The 17,259-nt window shown below is 57.4% G+C and overlaps 2 protein-coding genes across 8 annotated transcripts in view; both read left to right on the forward strand.

The window, feature by feature from the left end:
• RAD54L2 (RAD54 like 2) overlaps window positions 1-1,771 on the forward strand; it is an 88,286-nt gene extending 86,515 nt beyond the window's left edge. Inside the window, exon 21 of one of the 2 annotated variants that reach the window (XM_039837892.1) lies at window positions 390-1,771. In XM_039837892.1, coding sequence (XP_039693826.1) covers window positions 390-1,384 — 995 coding nt within the window. In that variant the 3' untranslated portion in view covers window positions 1,385-1,771. The remainder of the gene's footprint in view (window positions 1-389) is intronic. The other variant, XM_039837891.1, reaches the window with a different exon arrangement.
• A 6,629-nt stretch (window positions 1,772-8,400) lies between these two features.
• Window positions 8,401-17,259, forward strand: part of TEX264 (testis expressed 264, ER-phagy receptor) — a 27,677-nt gene continuing 18,818 nt past the window's right edge. Inside the window, exons 1-4 of one of the 6 annotated variants that reach the window (XM_039837897.1) lie at window positions 8,401-8,533; window positions 9,495-9,562; window positions 11,546-11,718; window positions 11,814-12,104. In XM_039837897.1, the coding sequence (XP_039693831.1) occupies window positions 11,847-12,104 (258 nt within the window). In that variant the 5' untranslated portion in view covers window positions 8,401-8,533; window positions 9,495-9,562; window positions 11,546-11,718; window positions 11,814-11,846. Of the gene's footprint in view, window positions 8,534-8,971; window positions 9,249-9,309; window positions 9,329-9,494; window positions 9,563-11,545; window positions 11,719-11,813; window positions 12,105-17,259 lie in introns of those variants that run through there. The other 5 variants (XM_039837898.1, XM_039837893.1, XM_039837894.1 and 2 more) reach the window with 5 other exon arrangements.

The raw sequence follows: 17,259 nt of genomic DNA on the forward strand, positions 1-17,259 counted from the left end.
GGATGGATTGCTTTTTAAACTTCGTTTTCCTCATTTCTCCCATCCTGGTCACTGACCCTTTGCCTCCAGAAGGAGTCTGACTAGTTATAAGAATGATCGCTTAACGTTTCACCTCCATTATCCCATAGGCTTCACCTGGGCGGAGTTTTACAGATTGGGGACCTGGGGTGAAGGGAAATTACCCGTTTTGTCGCGGGTAGACTTGTTTCCTAGCTCAAAGGCTTGCTTTCTTTGGGACTGGGCAAAGTTGACTGGGCGATGTTGTTTGGACATCAAACTGTTTGAATTCTGGGGACCACAGGACGGGATTTATTTTCATGGCAGTTTTTCCTACATCCTCCACGTCTCCCTGCCATTCTGGTTCTCAGTTACCTGTATTTTGTACCCAGGTTCCCAGGGGCCTTCTCTCGAGTCCACAAGCAACGGCAGACACAGTGCCTCATCACCCAAAGCCGCCGACCCTGAGGGGCTGGCCAGGCCCGTCTCTCCAGACAGCCCGGAGGTCCTCAGCGAGCTCCAGCAGTACGCGGACGTGGCTGCGGCCCGGGGGTCCCGTCAGAGCTCCCCGCGCGCCAGTGCCGCCCTGCCTGGCCCCCCGGCCCAACTCGTGGACAGCGCTGCTGTGCCTGGGACAGCCCTGGGGACTGAGCCTCGACATGGGGGCCATTGCCTCAATAGTTCCCTCTTGGTGACCGGCCAGCCCTGTGGTGACAGGCACCCAGTGTTGGACTTAAGGGGCCACAAGCGAAAGTTGGTCACACCACCTGCTGCGCAGGAGTCAGCCCGCCGGCGGTCCAGGAAGGGCCATGTGCCAGCGCCCGTGCAGCCGTACGAACACGGGTATCCAGTGTCCGGCGGGTTTGCCACGCCTCCCGTCTCCTTAAACCATAACCTCACCGCCCCCTTCACCTCGCAGGCCGGGGAGAGCTCCCTTTTCATGGGCAGTTCCCCCTCCTACTACCAGCTGTCCAATTTGCTGGCAGACGCCCGCCTGGTGTTCCCAGTGACTACTGACCCCCTGGGGCCCACAGGCCCCGTCAGTTCTTCTTCCACGGCTACCTCAGTCACTGCCAGCAGCCCCTCCTTCATGCTCAACCCCTCTGTCCCAGGGATCCTGCCCAGCTACCCACTCCCGTTCTCACAGCCACTCCTGTCCGAGCCGAGGATGTTCGCGCCTTTTCCTTCCCCCGTCTTGCCCAGCAGCCTCTCGCGGGGCATGTCTGTCTACCCAGGCTACATGTCCGCACACACAGGCTACCCAGCTGGCGGCCTTCTCCGGTCCCAGGTGCCTCCGTTCGACTCTCATGAGGTTGCCGAGGTGGGGTTCAGCTCCAATGATGATGAGGATAAGGATGACGACGTGATAGAGGTCACTGGGAAATAGCTGAGGAGCCCCTCTCCACCTCACTCGGGGCCCCCAGCAGGTTGCCCGCCAAGCTGGAAGGCAGCGATCTGGGATTTCTAAGAGGGCGCTAGGCAGGAGGGAAAGAGGAGAGGACAGAGAAGGGTGGTTTACCATAGCCGTAGGGCTCTGACAATTTGACGGAAGAGGCAACAGAAAATCCAGCAGAGCAGCAATAGCGGGAAATCAGGGACCCAAACCGGGAACGGAGGGCAGGGCCGCCTGCCTCCTCCTGCCTGCCTTGCGTGTGCTGTCTGCTCGCTTGCTCGCCCACCTGAGTGTGGAAGCTCACATCCCATTTCTGTCTTTGGGAACATTCTCTCCCAAGAGAGCTGCCTTACTGGGCGACTTAGCTGGGCCTGGGGAGGGGAGGGGAGGAGGGTGGGAGAAGAGGAACGGAGGCCCGGGGAGAGCAGACTGAGGTTCCATGCGGAGCGGAGTCTTTAGGGGGCGGGGAAGAAGCAGACCAGGTGTGTGTGTCTGTGCGTGCGCGTGTGTCTGTGTATGTACGTACATGTGTGTAACAGGTGAAGGTGGGAGGGGCAGACCAAGGGGGAAACTAAGAAATAAGTTTATCTTTTTAAAAATGGAAATCAGAGCGCAGTGGTTCATGGCGAGCATTAGCGTGAGCATCAGGCGAGGCGGGAGAAGAGCCGTGGGGACCACAGGTTTCCTCCCAGCTGGGTGAGGAAAAGGCCCAGGCCACCCAAGTCCCTGGCTTTCAGAGCCACGGTTGTCAGAATTGGGGAGAAATTAGGAGAGAAAATGGGCATTAGCAACCTGTCTCTTTCCCCAGGGGCTGTCTCTAAGCAGCCTCCCTTTCCGGGGCGTGAGATTGTGCGTGTGCAGGAGGCTGGGTGGAGAAGCACTGCATGGTGTGAGTGACAGGTCATGGAGTCGTGGCCAGAAGAGACGTGCTTCACGAGGATGGCGCTGAGCCCCCGCCGCCTGTCCTGGTGGCCTTTCTTGTCCTTCCTGTCCCCATTAGAGAGCTCCATGTTAATTTATTTCTTATGGGCAATTATTTATTATTTGGACTTTTCATGTGTCTTTTTTTTTTTTTGGCGGCACGGTGGGTGGGCAGGCTTAGGGGTCGGGAGGAGGGTAGGAGACGGGAAGGGCAATGTTAAGGTATCTCAGACCCCGTTGCTGCTGGCGAGCAAGTCCCAGGTGGGCGGTGACTTGACCAAGGAAGGAGAGCCAGGTGTGACCGAGGTTTGCACCAAACAACTACGTTTTCAGGAAATGGCCTTTCAGGAAGATCAGGGACTCCTGTGGCTGAGAGTTAGTGGAGGGGGAGACTCGTCCACAGATTTTGAAACTTGGGATCATGGAGTTTGCTATTGGGAAGTAAGTGACCCCAAATTTGGAGCCGTACGCCCCTCTGATGACCTTCAAGGCCAGTTCTCTGTGTTGAGTCGTGAAGCTGAGTATAAGTGGCTTCTGGGTTGAGGGAACAGACTATGGATTTCCAATTGGGAAGTGTCTTGCTTGCCCAGACCATCAGATGATCCGAGAGGCCTGGTGTCTGCTACCTCCATCCTCTTCGAAGGAGCGTGGAGGAGCTGTTCCTCTGTAGGAGCGTTAAGTCTGGCTTTTGTCTTAAAAGAACGCATCAGTCATTCTGAGTCTCTCTTGTTGCCAGTGCCAAGGGAGGGGGCAGCTAGTCTTTAAGCATAAACACTGGCCGTCTTCCTCTTGGCTTTTCCCCTTGGCTGCTGAGACTTTGCTACGCGTTTCTTCATGAAGAGCACACCTTGTCTGGCTCTAGAGCTTTACCGCCACCCCGTGGTTGGGCACCTGCCTCTCCCCGGCCCTGGAGGCAGCTGAATCAGGTCCCCCCTAGTAGTAGCTGCTCTTGCAACTCTTCCTACCAGCCCATTTCCATTGTTGGAGGGCCTTACACACTCTGGGGTATTGTCCCCAGAGAAGAGACAAAGAGATGGCTGATGGGTGTGTGTGTGTGTGTGTGCGCGTGCGCGTGCGTGCATGCATGCATCCATGTGTGCGCTCTGTCCAGTTACACCAAGAGTGGCACTCGAGGCGCTTTTTTTTCTCTGTTTTCATAAGCACGCTATCAGACACGGAACTCTTCTACTCATAGAAGCCTTAGATTACAATTTAGCTATGCAAATTACTTTAATAATTTAAAAACAGTTCCAAACAGTGCTTTCTCCTTCAGCTGCATCCCCGGATGGATGGTGAAGGGACCCAGTCGGAGTGGGCTTTCCGGCTGAGGCCGGTAGGTGTAGGAGTGAGCTGGCCTGGATCTTCGGTTTGCAGAACGCACTCACAACCCGGGCTACAGCCGATGCCTCCAAGGCCCGGAGCACTGGGATCCCAGTGTTGATTGGGGAAGGTGCGATGTTTCTGTGTTCACCTCTAGAAAATCACAGCAGCAGCCTCTGAGAATCCAGAAACTGTCCCAGCAGGGAATTGAAACCAGTCACTGGAGGGATGAGCTTTTGAAGGTACCAGGAAGTGAGTGTGTGTTCTGAGGGGCAGTGCATGCCTGCTCTCTACCCAATGCTTCAACTTGGGAGAGGCCATAGTTTTGGGAGGCCCACCTGGCTAGAGAAGGCTTTCGTTGATGTGTGCAGCTGACGTCGTGTAGGCGAGTGGGGCGGGATCGTGGGGAATTAGAGTGCTACCAGTTCCATGGGTTTTTTTTGTTTTGTTTTCTTTCATTTTTAATGAACCTGAAAACATTTATCCGGCTTTTCTGCTGTCTGTGTGCACTGGTAGGCAAGTGTGCATGCGCACCAAACATGAGCGTGAGTGTGTGAGGGAAGCAGGAAACGTCTCAGCCTAAGAGCTACGTTTTGCAGTTTTTTTCATCAGAAACACTTGATGGTGGTTTCCACCTGCCGTCCAGGCCTGAGTGAGGGAAGGATGGTGATGTGAGGGAGGACAGAAGGTCAGGCGCAGGCATTTTCCCTCACTATTGTCTTCCATGGAATGTTTTCAAAGGCCTCTCCAGCCCTGTCCGGCTGGTTTAGCCTAAACCCTCGGCCTGAGGAACACAGTACAACTTAACAATTCAGGATTACCATTTGTAGTGATATTTGGTTTCCTTTTCTTATGTATCTTTGTGGATAAAAATTGGACTGAGATAAAGTAGCCACTTAAGAAAGTAAGTGAACCATGTTGGAACAGATGTCTCTTCAGATTGGATGTCTGCGAAGTCCTCACCCTCTCGAGTTGTGCTTCTTAAGCATCTGTCTCGTGCTCCTTGGAACGCTCTTCCCTAGGAATTAGTGTATGGAATCTCTATATACTTGCGATTCACAACTAAATATGAAATTTCCCACTCCAGGGCATGAAGCAAAGCCAGGGTAAAGTTTTGCTAATAGGTTGAAACACTCAACCAAACTTTAGCTGTCTGGGTGGGACTTGTCACTCCCAGAGTTGTGATAAGAGCAGGGCCCTCTGCTTCAGTCTGTGTGCACCTGGCATTGCTCTGGGACTGAGTCCTCATCCCATGCGGAAGGTCTTCTGGGGGCCTGACATTCCTTGTTCCTCCTGTTCCTGGCCATGACCCCTTCCTCCTGTTTCCCAGTTCCCTGTGATTCCTCAGAAGACCAGTCTCTCCCTTCTGAGCCATGGCCTCCTGTGTACCCAGCTAAGCGGCTCTTCTCCCACCGAAACCCCTGAGAGAGGAGCTCCTACCCCCAGGGGCCCCCTGGGAGACTTTCTGGCCCTCTGCTGACTCTCCCCAAGGCCTACGTGAATGCTGCACTCTCCATCCGTCACCCTGGGATGCCCTTCCCCTCCTGACGCTTCTCTTCGCCCTGTGTATTCCACTATCACCCCTTAATGTCTGTCTGTGCCACTAGTTTTGCCCTGGGCCTTTATGTATCTCCGAGTCTTACGATGAACTTCTGGAGCAGGCAGTGTCCAACTTCTTTGCTATTCAGGGACCTGAGTCTGCCCCTTCCTCTCTCGCAGGCCCATTCGACACAGTGATCTCGTGCGTTGGGGCGAAGTAGCCAGGCAGGCTGCAGAGTCTGGGGCAGAGGGCTGGGAGAGATTTGGGTACTCCCTGTTACCACTACTGGGGTGATAGAAGAGAGGGGACCTCATACTGTGACCCGATCCAGGACCCTCCCCTGGAAGAGAGCTCAGCCCAGATGTGTGTGTGTGTGTGTGTGTGCACGTGCACACGCAAGCTCGTGCACATGGGTGTAAACTGACTTATCTGGTTGTGTTACTCAGGGTGGGCTGGGGACTCACCGGAAGGATCCCCTTAGCCTGCCCAAGACCGGTTTTTCCCTGTACCCTCTCCAGCGGGGTCAGGGGACAAGGGTCCGGGGGGTTGAGGGGGCTGCAGTGGATAACCACTAAGGCCATGTTGCTGCCGGGAAGAGTGGGGGGAGATGAGGTGGCCCCAGGGACCTGGCATCTGGCTTTGGTTTTCCGTCTTCTTTCCTCAGGACGCCCCCTGAGGCCTGGGACCTGCGCCTGGCTTTGAGCAGCACCTGCGGCCGGTGCTCCAGCCGCTGGTGTGGTCATGGGCTTCCCTCTCGGCGGGGCAGGTGCTCCTGCCCCAGAGACTGGGCAACTGGCTGTTTCTATGACGTATTTATTTTTACTTGTGTTTCATGTCACTTTTTTAAAGAAGCAAACAGAACAATTGTAAGTCAGTATAACTGCCTATCAGTTTTCTTTATTTCTCTTTTTGTAAAATAAAATTTAAACTCAAGAAGGCAGTGTTGTTTGATCAAGGGATTGTCTGACAGCTGTTCGACTGGGTGGTAGTGAAAGGGATACAACTTGGAGCACAGTGGGTGCCGGGCCGGCACCTGTGGGGTCGGGGGAGGGCAGGTGGGAGCAGACACCAGACTGCTGGCAGGCTCTTGGTTGCAGTGGGATTCGCCGGCCTCTTCCTGTCGTGGCTCACCTGAAGAGGACTGCCTTTCCAGGCTCTAGAGGAAATGTGAAGCTGACTCAGGGTGGCTTGAGGTTAACTGGTCCTCGGTTATGGCACATCCTGCAGGGGCAGCCCTAACGAGGTTGTGAGTGTCTGGGGATCGGGCGCCGCATCAGTGCCTTCAGAAAGTGGGAGGTGGCTAGTGGCAGGGTTTGCAGAGTCTCACACACTAACCACTGCCTCGGAACTAACCCGGGCTTTGGAACAGGAGGAGGTAGGGGAAGGGGGAGACAGTCCACTCTGGTTCTCCAAGTTTGGACCTTTAAGGGGAGGAGCCCTGGGGGAACATTCTCTGGGAATTTATTAAGGGAGAATTAAAGAGCTTCTGTGGGGATTCCTTGGACAGGGGAAAGCAGGAGGAGATAAAGGCCAACTCTGGGCTCCTGAGAGGAGAATGTGCTATTGGGACACAGAACTGGGAGTGGAGCGGTGTGTGGGGCAGGTAGCAAGTTGAGCCTCTCAGTTCCGAGTTACCTGCGAGAAGAGAAAAGAGCTTTGTTTGCTGCCGCCTGGTGGCCAGCGAAGGCCTTGCAGGGGTCCTACCAAGGGCCTCTGTTGGGAGCAGCCTGAGATTCTGAAGCCAGGGAGGCAGAGAGAGGGCTTGCAGTGCTGGTCACAGGCAGACTCTTTTCACGACTCCTAAGGCACACCATGAATTCTGATGTGGGGCCCTGGAGTTCCCCAGCTAGGCTAAAGAAAGTAAGCAGAGAGGACAAGATGAAGAAAGAACGGCTCCGGATAATGGTTTCTTGAGAGAAGTTCCTCAGCTTCTGAGAAGCAGAACCGACTGTGCAAATCCCTCAGCCAGTGCGCTGGTCCTTCTTCGTGTCACAGAAAATGCTTCCAAGCGCATTGCCCACTTGCTTGGGGCACCTAAAGTGTTTCATCATGATCATAAGCAAAACAAGACTGCCACAACCCTGCCAGCCTAGCCCTCAGTGCCTGTGGGCTGCCCCTTCGGCCAGTTTGCCCAAAGGGCCGGGACAGGCTTGCCCCTGGGGATGAGGTTCAGTCTTCCCAGCCTGATGAAGGAACAATGTGAAACAAAGGGAAAGGAAGCCAGGATTACAAGTGTCTCTGCCCAGCCTGCCCTTTGCTAGTGCGGCAGTGGGCTCCACGGTACCACCGCACTCCTGAGCATCAGTCACCCGTGTCAGGAGCAGCGAGGTAACTCTTGGCCCAGCCTGTCTTGTAGCCAAGCTTAGGAGCCTAGTTGTCCTCTCCACAACCCCCTCCACTGCAAGACTGGGCCTCTCAGGAGGGCAAGGTTTTTCTTTGGGGCCCTAGAAGAATGCTTTGTCGTTTGTAGGTCCTCAGAAATAGGAGCTGAAGATTGAACTTGTCTTCAGAGAGCTGACACTTGACCTGGCAGTTACCCAGTACACACTAAACTAGAAGGGCTGACCCGCCACATCCAGGGCGGAGCCTGGGGCGGAGGCGTTCCGCTGGTAAGCAAAGCTCCAGGAGGATGGGCCTTTGTTTCGTTCATTCAGTACCCTTAGCCCCTAGAACTGCCCTGGCAGGGAGTGGTACTCAATCCACGTGGAACGGATGACAGCTCCTCCCTGTGCTCCGGTTAGGGAGTGAGGTGGGGTGGAATGTTGGAGGCAGGAAGCTGATATTTATGCTGTCCAGAGCTTGGATCCACCAGCTTCTTCTCTGAGTCCAGAATGGACTTCAGTTCCTCAGTTGTAAAACGAGAGCAAGTGGCCCTGCCTTGCTCGGTTCCCAGGTCTGTCGCGAAGCCTCAGTGGGAGAAACTGGCAGGACCACAGACGGTACAAATGCCGGAGGCTGATACTGCTGGGCCGCACTCCCCAAACCTCTTCAAACGCTCCTCTCTGGTGCCGGCTTCCTGGACCCCAGACTGGCTCTACTGCGGGCCCCCCCGGCGGATTTCTCCCGATGCCAAGAAGTTCTTCGCTCAGGCTCCCGCGGCAACCAGGTAGTTTGTGAGAGGCAGAAAGGTGCCCAGTGGACTCCGCCCCTGACAGCTCCGGGAGATATGCGCACGCTCGTTGTCATGGAAACGGGGCGGGGCAGGCCTCCGCCCTTCGGGTCCCGCGCGCACGCGCCCACGGCCACGGCCACGTCCCGCCGCGAGGGGGCGGAGCGAGCGGGCGCGGCGGGCGCGCGCAGGCTCCGCGACCGAGCCCGGAGCCGCCTGCGCGCAACGGCGTCCGCTGCGGGTGGCGGCTGAGGTGAGGGCCGGGCGGGAGGAGAAGCGTTCCCGCCGGGGCAGCTTCCTGCGCGCCCGGGGCCTGGGACCTCTGCCGGCCTGGGCGCGGCTTCAGGGCCTCCCGCGTCCCCTACGTAACCCCCGCGGGTCAGGCCGCTCTTTGCATCTCGACTGGCCCACAGCTGGCCGGGGCCGGGTCCTGGAGCCTGACCGCGACCTTGGACCAGCCGTGCCGCCCCCTGCCGCGGACGCGGAGCACGGCCCGAGGCAATGGAGCTGGAGGGGTAGGGAGAGGGGACGGAGGCTGGAGCCTCACTTTAACTCCGCCCCCGCCTCCGAGGCCACGCCTCGCCGCTTCGGCTGCAAACTTTAGCCTCCCTGAAGTTGTGGAGGTGTCTGGGGCCCCAATGAGGTCGTGGACGAAAAAGAGGCTGGGTAAATAAGTAGGCGAGGCGCCGCCGGGCCGGGGATGGAAGCCGAGAGTGGGAGGCGGCGTTTCCTCCTCCCCGCGCAAGGCCCCTCGGAGTCCGGGTCCTCCCGCTCCCCGCCAGCGCCGAAGTTTGTCTGCAGCGGGGCCCTTGAAGGGCTGGCCCGCCACACGTGAGCGGCTCCAGGAAGCCCGCGCCGGACAGCCCGCCCTGACGCTCGCCCGTACCCGCCGGAGGCGACCACCCCGGGAGGCTGGAGAGGGGGCCCCGCCTGGCCGGGGTCGGCGGCAGTGGCAGTTTCAGGGTCGGGTGCGGTGGCTGGAGCCCTTTTGGAAGAGGGGCTGCTCTCCACGAGCAGGGACTTGAGCAGGGAGTGAGGAGTTGACTTGGTGAGGCCGTTCGGCTTGTGATTTCCCTAAGGCGACTGAGGACGTGGTGCGGGTGCAACCTTAGGGGAAGGCGGAGTTCTCGTCGCGGCCCTGGAGGGCTTTCCCAGAAAAGGGAGCGGTCAGGGCATGGTGCCCGGCTCAGCGGTTCTTTTCTCTCTGCCCCCAGCACTGGAGCACTTCGTCCCTGCCTCACTGGATGCCATGAGTTGTCAAAAGTGAGCCTGGCCTTTTCAGGTGAGCTCCCCCAGCCTTTCTCCTCCTCTTTCTCTTGAGTTTGGGGAAATTCACATTGCCCCGCCTCCTTCCTGTGCCGACCAAAGCGCTGGGATCCCCCAGAGTCATAGTCTCCCTTTTCTGAGAAGTTGAGGAAGAGAAAGGCGAGACTGAGTTCTTTTGAGGCCACTGAGAGTGTGCAGCTGTGAGGGTACTGCAGAGTGAGGTCTGTCACTCCCAAGGTAGGTGAGAGACCTGGACACTGAGGGCTTCCAGTTGGGAGCCTTGGGTTCAGAGATGTCCACTATGAATTAAAGGCGTGGGCTTTCCTGGAAACCCTGTCACCAGCACCAGGGAGGGGGCCTGGAGCCAGACTGCCTGGGTCCCTTTTGCCGGCATCTTGGTCCAGGTCTGTTTAGTACCTGTGTGACCTTGGGCAAGTCTCTTAACCTCTAAGTGCTGGTTTCCTAATCTGTGTCTATGTTGTTTTGAGGCTTAATGAAGTAGCCGTGTTTCACCATTTAGACAGTGCCTGGGGCATAGTGAGTACCCAGTGAAAGATTTATCATCATCATCCTTATCAAAGAAAACAGGAATGAAATTATCAGGAGATGAGCCGAGTAGGACAGGGAACGCGGCCGAAAAATACAGGGCAGCTGTGAGGCAGAAAGGCGAGTGGGTGAGAGGACCAGCACGAGGCACCCCAGTGGCATGGCACCGAGGTTTTCGAGGTTTGTTTTGCCTCTGTGCATTAAGTCCAAAGACAGTATTTCAGCGAAATTTTTGACACACATAACCCTCAGGGAACAAAATATTTCACAGAGCTAAGTTTTTCCATAGGGCCAAAGTGTGTTGACTTTTGTCTCCCAAAAGTTTTAAATTTTAAATGCTTGGGGTTGGGAATGTTCCTTCCTGGGTCACATACTCCCCTTCCTCTTTAAACAGTCTTTTCTGCGCTGGGATTTTCTCCGCCCCAGGCGACTCAGGTCCAGCCCTCTGCGGGAGAGGGTTAGGCCTCTGGCCCCAGGTTTTGTGGAGAGCTGGGCGGTCTGCCTTGAATGTCTCACACTCCAGCAGCCTCAGTGTGGTGTCCATGGCCTGCTCTTGCATAGCTTCTTGGCTTCTATTTTATTTTCCTGAAGTAAATGTCTTTATTCCTTGGACTGTACAAATATGAGGAATGGGGAAAGGCCCATGGGGGAAGGGAGACTTGTCAGTAAATGACATACACAAAAAGGTAAAAGGACCCCACACCCCACCTTGTCTGTCTGTGAACTGCCTAGTACAGGAGGTGGGTTGGGAAGATCAAAACCAAAAAACTAAATGCTAAACACCTGGAGATGTAGGGGGGTGGGGGAAGGGAGGGAGATGGAGGGGAAGGGACGGAGCAGCAAATGGACCCCAGGCATGGCTCCCTCCCAGGCTAGCACCCCTCCCCTGCGGAATGAAATGCTCAGGCCAAGGGCAAGTGAGGGCAACTTCTGCCTGTGGTGTGTCCCCACATCTAGCAGCCTTTCCCTCTTCCTTGCCGTTTTTAATCTATGGGCTGGAAAAGTGGGATGAAGCTTGTTAGCAGTGGTGGCTCCAGTCTGGGAAGCATAGTGCTGGATTTTGCTCCTGTTTCGATCTGGTCTCTTCTGGTGCTGGACGGGTGAGCTTGCTGGATGGCCAGATTCCATGGGCCAGATGTGCTCAGCACAGGAGAGTTTCCTATGAAACTCTCTTCCTGCGGCGCATTGTCCCCGCTGGGCTTGTTCCTCGTGGTTTCCCCGTTTGTTAATAAGTGTTCAGACCCTGGTGCTCGCCGGTCCTCCCTCTGGCAGTGGTCCATTAGGCTTGGGGGTGGGGGTGGGAGGACTGGGTAGGCAGTGAGACTCAGCCGTGGGGAGGAAGAGATAGTGTGGGGGGAAGGCAGACTGGCCGACATCTGGCCCATCTTGGGAAGCTGGTCAGAGCTGGCAGTTTGTCCCTGGCCGACTCACTCCTGTGCCTTCTATGACTCAGTTTCCCTAGGTGTGACCAAGGCTGCCAGCTGACAGGCAGAGCTGCTGTAGAGCCTCAGTATTGTGGTTAAGAAATAAGGAGGCTTGTGGCTTCAGTCATCCTTTGTAGCTCCCTTCTAGGTCACTGTGTGTGTAAACACCTCTGGCCACTCCTTCTGGGTCAGAGCACCCAAGGCAGGGTGAGGTTGGGCCAGAACTGGCTGGCGGGCAGGTGGGCACGTTGATCAGAGCAGGCTACCAGCCTCCTCTCCCTTCTGTCTCCTTTGCAGCTGCCTTGGGGCGCGGCGTGGGGACACAGAGCCATGTCGGACCTGCTACTACTGGGCCTCATTGGGGGCCTCACTCTGCTACTGCTGCTGACTCTGTTGGCCTTCGCTGGGTACTCGGGACTGCTGGCTGGGGTGGCAGTGAGTGCTGGCTCGCCCCCCATTCGCAATGTCACTGTGGCCTACAAGTTCCACACGGGGCCCTACAACGAGACAGGGCGGCTCTTCACCGAGAGCTGCAGTGTGTGCCCCAGGCTCCGCTCCATCGCCGTCTACTACGACAGCCCGCATGTGGTAAGGAGCCTTCCGGGCCTTGGCTGGACTTCTGCCCCATGGACGGACGTGGGGCAGGGCTTGTTGAGGGAGGGGCGTTTTGGTTTCTAAGGAAGGGGTGAGAAAATCTTTGAACTGGCCCTGCAAACCACATTTCCTCTGAGCTTGAAGCTCTCTCCAGATTTGGCCTGGATTCTGGTCCCTTCTGGGAGCATGTGCTGGTTTTCTGCTTGCCCAGGTCTGGGTCCTCTGGTTCATGGCTGCCCGTGGCCTTCTGAGTGGGAAGGGACCGTACCACTACGAGTCCTTAGCCTCTGCCGGGGCTTTGATCCCCTGCCTCCTCCTCTTGCCGTCCCTCGCTTTTCCATGCCCCTTTGAGAGCAGCGCTCTAAGGCCAGGCCTTTCGGATCCTGCCCTCTCTTTGGGGTCGTATGGTATTTTTTCCGTGCCTTCCCTCTTTCAGCTCTCGTGCTGTGGCTGCAGGTTCTCAAGGGCTGAGGGTGTAGGCCCTGGGCCTGGGGCTTGGAATCTCACCTTTCCAGCCATTCCGGTGGCCCCTGGCCCAGGGATGTGGCGTTACTTTGGATGTCAGGCTGCCTGGTTTGGAGAGGGCCTTGGAGGTCAGGTGGAGCCAGGTGAGCTGCCCAGAATGTCTAAGATGCTGGGGTTGGAGACTAACCCGGCATCATTGGCACCCTGTGGGCGTCTGCCTGTACCTACAGCCTGGAGTGAGTCAGGGCTCACCAATGTGGCCTCCTGCCATGCCATGGGCGGTGCTGCCCACAGCTGTATGAGCTGGCAGCTCTGCCAGAGGTTCTTCAGCCTCCAGCTCCGAGCCTTGGCACATGAGGCCTTCGGAATCCCCAGCTCTGGTTTCCTCGCCTGGAGAGTTCATGTGGGCCAGGCCTACAGCCTACCCATCGTCTCCTGACCAGGCCTCACTGGGGCGCTCCGTCGAAACAAGGGTGTGCTGACTCCCTCTCTGTGCCAGGTTCTGCACTCTGAAGACGAACAGGAGTGGCCCCGCTAATCAGCCCCACACTAGTGAATCTCCAGCAGGGCACCGTGCTCAGTGCTCACAGACCTTTGAGCTCAGAGGGGAGGTTGATGCCAGCTGGGCCTTCTCCCACGCGTAGAAGTTTGCTCTGCTGGGAAGGGCCTCCTGGCTAAGGGAACTGCAACTGGAAAGGCTTGCAGACATAGGATGACAGAGAAAGTGTGGCCAGTGGACATATGGCGAGTGGAGAAAGACGTAGAAGAGGCCAGGCTTGGGAGGTACAGCAGGTTGGGAGGAAAGGCGTGACACAATCTGCCACCTGCGACTTGGGAAGCTAACTGGATGGCAGGTGGAGGAGGGCAGGAGATGAGGCAGGGAGGTCACTGAGAATATTGGACTGGGCCCTGGTGAGAGGTTAAATAGCCTGGCCAAGGGATGAATAGACACTGAGGTTTTGAGGTCACATGACTGGGAGATGGCACCGAGTGGGAGTCCAGAGCACTGGGGCCCAAAGGAGAAGGGGCAGGCACTGGCCTGTGGGACCCAGGTGCCACTGCTACCCCTGCAGGGGTCTGTTACGTAAGTCCCAGCCCCTCCTTCCACATCTGGCCCAGTCAGAGCCCTTTACAAGGCCTCGGTGGGAGGGAGGGGAGTGCTTGCCGCTGTTCCTTTCCTCTTCTAGAAGCCGCACGTTGCCTCTGGGGTTAGAGGTGCTAGTTCCAGGATGGGAGAGGGCCAAGGCAGCGGGATACCTTGGGGTTAGTGCCGGAGGCTGGTCCAGGGAAAGCAAGCTAGAAGAACCCTGGCACGTGGCTCTCTCCACATATCCTCCTGGCCCAGCCACTGCCTCCAGGCAGCCCACCATACAGCCCTCCTGGAGGTGTGGTAGACCCGAATGGGTGGGCCTTGGGTATCTAGGGTTGGCTGGGTACAGCCTGAGTTGGTTGCCAGCCTGGGGACCACGGCCTGAGAGTATAGCCTCGAGGCTGGCATTCTGGGGTTCTGACTCTATCTCTTCGTTGTCCTGGACTGTGATCTCAGGCATGTCACATCACCCCTCTGAGCCTCCATTTCCTCCTCTGCAGAGTAGTGTTAAAACACCTGCTTCGTAGGTAGGCTGGTTAAATTCAGTGACATACGTGAGGCATCCACCCCAGCCCCTGGCCCTCAGCAGATGTTTAACCGTGACAAAAAAGGGTGGAAAGGACACTCCTGCTTGTTAAGTGTGCCGAGGGGGTAGGCCCCAGGCCCGTGGCCCGACCGTGGACATCTGGCCAGCACAGAGGAATGTATAGGTCACAGTGGCCCTTCTGATCCTGTCCCTCCCAGCCCCAGGTCTCTCTAGAAGACACCTGAGTTCCATTCAGAGCTGTGTCACATCCTGACACTTGGATGTGTCAGGGATGTTTCGTCCCCACCTGCTCTGGAAGCTGGGCAGTGTATTCTCTGCCTGACAGAGACCCTAGAAGGTTCAGGGAGTCGGGGACCCCAGGGGCTCGTGGCTGAGCTGAGGCCTCTGGTCCGCACTGCTGATCTCATAGAGGAGACTTCTGATCACGTGGCAGGGACCAAGGTGCTTATCTCACAGTTCACTTGTGCTTTTTTGTTTTCATCCAACAAATGTTTGAGCAACTGATCAGTGCCACTCTGTGTTGGGCACTGGGCACTATGGGACCAAGAGGCCCAGCCCTCAGGATGCCTCCAAGTGGGGGTGTCAGGGGAGCCTGGAGGAGAGGCCCCATCTGGTCCTAGGGAAGGCTGAGAACCTAAACTTTGTGCTCCATAGGCTGCTGCCCCGGCAGTGGCCAGAACGGGGCCTTGCATATTTGGGTTCACGGAAGGGAGGGATAGGCTGTCGGCCGAGCCGTCGAGTGTCCTGTCCCCACTTTCTTGCTCCCCAGCTCAGCACAGTGGGAGCCAGAACCTGCTTCTCTGTGAGCTGGGGAGGAAGTGAGGCTATTTCAGGCTCTGTGAGGGGGCCAGTGAGTGACCAGGTGAGAGGTAGCTACCTGCCGTGGGTGCTGCTCACCCCCACGGGGTGTCGACTGACAGCTCCCTAGCCATGCCCCATCCAGGCTTCAGCTCCTGGCCTCAGCTGGCCAGAGGGAGGCTGGTTCCTGAGAAAGGCCTGTCACCTGGTCTGGCTATGGGCCCAGTAAGTGACACAGGAAAGGGCACTACCAAGGCAAGATTATGGCGATTGCTGTGGACACTTTATATCGGATTCTGCTTAAGCATGTATATCCTAGAGCTAGGAGGGTAGGTGAGTGGGTAGGCAGGTTAGTGTGTGTGCCAGTCAGCCCTGAATCCTGTGCAGAGTGCTGTATGGAAGCGGGCTGCAGGGTCTGGGCCAGTGGTTTTTGTGGGGCAGGAGAAAGGATTCTGCTCACTGTCCCTGAGAGCCTTGGTAGAGGTCGGGGAGGAAGGAGCGTGTGGCAGAAAGTGGACAGACCCTGACAGTGGCTCATAGGTGTTCCTCTCCTGCCCAGGGCCCAGCGTTCGTGGAGTGTGGCCATTTCCTCTTCTAAGTACTGAGGGAGTGGGCTGAGTTGCAGAGTCGGTCGCTGGTCTGCGTGCATACTCTCTTCTCCCTCCTCTCCCCCCACCTCTGTCTGTCTTTCTGTCGTTCTCTGTCCTTCTCCCTCTCTTATCTCGTTCTGCCCTGTCCTTGTATAGCTGGAGAAGTGTCCTGAGCGCTCTGCCCTCAGCCCTGCTTCTGACGTGGGGGCTGAGGGTCTGTGCAGCGCCTTTAGCCCGGCCCCTCTGGGCACCTCGGGTGTAGGGTAGGGAAGGAGCTGGGCCTGTGGATGGGCCCTAGTGGCTGGGCCGCTGTCACTGTGCCGTGGGTCCGGCCTGTCTGCCAGCCTGGCTCTCCACTTCCTGCCCCACCCCCAGCCCCGCTGCCTCCACTGCTGTGTTTAGGGCTTAGGCAACCTACCTGCCTGGCTGAGGCAAATGAGGTGGGGCGGCTGGTACAGTTCCTGGCCGAGGCCGAGGCGGGGGTGCTTGCCCCAGGCGTGGAGCGAGTGGGGGAGCTGGTGGTGCTTAGGTTTGGCTTTTGGTAGCTAGACCGCCATTGAAGCTCCTTTCTTCCCCTAGTCCACTGAGAGTCGCCTGGGGCCACCAAGTCTGCAGAGGCTTTAGACTGGCAAGAACCCTTAGGCCCATCAGCTTCACTGTGGGGGGATGGAGACCCCGCCCTCTTTGCAGGCACCAAGGTAACATAGAGCCTGGGAAAGGATGAGGGAGTAGGATTTTCCAGGATGGACCCCTCGAGAAGGTCAGTGGCAGTGTGGGCTGGGCCGATGTTTCCTAAGGGCCCAGGCCGTCCACACCCCAGGTCCTCTGTGACAATTTTCTTCAGACGGAGTCCATCCAGGCTGTTGCTTCGCAGCCAGTTAACTGCAGAAAGGCGAGCCCTCTCTGCCCAGCGGAGCTGCTTTGTGAGGGGAGGAGAGGTGAGGGGTGGGAGGAGACGACTTTGGACTTGTCCTTCTGGATTTGAATCAAGGCTTCACTGCTTACCAGCCTGTGTTCTCTAAGCGAGTCACTCGGTCTCTGAAAATCCTGCCTCGAGTTGTTTTCCTGGGGACTAAATAACAAGGATGAGGCCCAGTTCCCACCCCCCAGCAGACGCATCCACCTGTGCCTTAGAGGACAGCGGTGGAGCCGTGATTCAAACCTGGGCACAGCCCCACCTTCTGGGCCCCGTGCGACCTCAGCAGGCCATTCCCCTGGGGCGGGCCTGGGAGCCTAGCGATGCCTCCCCTGCTTCTAGAGCGGCCTTGCCTTAGGGCCTGTCTCACCAGCTCGGCTCTGGCCCCTGGCTCTGCTCTGGCCCCTGGCTTGGTGCAGGGCTGCCCCTTCTGCTATGGCCAGGGCAGGGGAGGGGCCAGGAAATGGCCTCATCTGTGGAATTGAGAGATGATGGGACAGGAAGGGAGCGCCTGTGCCCCACAGGCACCTTGAGGGCCTCAGGATCCCCTTCTCCTCAGTAGCTGCTCCCCTGCCCTGAGACAGGAGCTCCTCCTGTTTCAAGGTGGAGGGAGAGGAGGTTTGTGGGTGGTGCAGGGTCCGTGTGTGCGTGTGTGTACACATGTGCACCATCACTGAGACACCCCGAGAACCGTGCACACAGGATCCTGGGCCTTTCTGCCTAGAGGCCTGCAGTGGTGGGGA

The sequence above is a fragment of the Pteropus medius genome, unplaced genomic scaffold (assembly GCF_902729225.1).
Source record: "Pteropus medius unplaced genomic scaffold, Ma_sr-lr_union100, whole genome shotgun sequence".
Classification (NCBI taxonomy): domain Eukaryota; kingdom Metazoa; phylum Chordata; class Mammalia; order Chiroptera; family Pteropodidae; genus Pteropus; species Pteropus medius.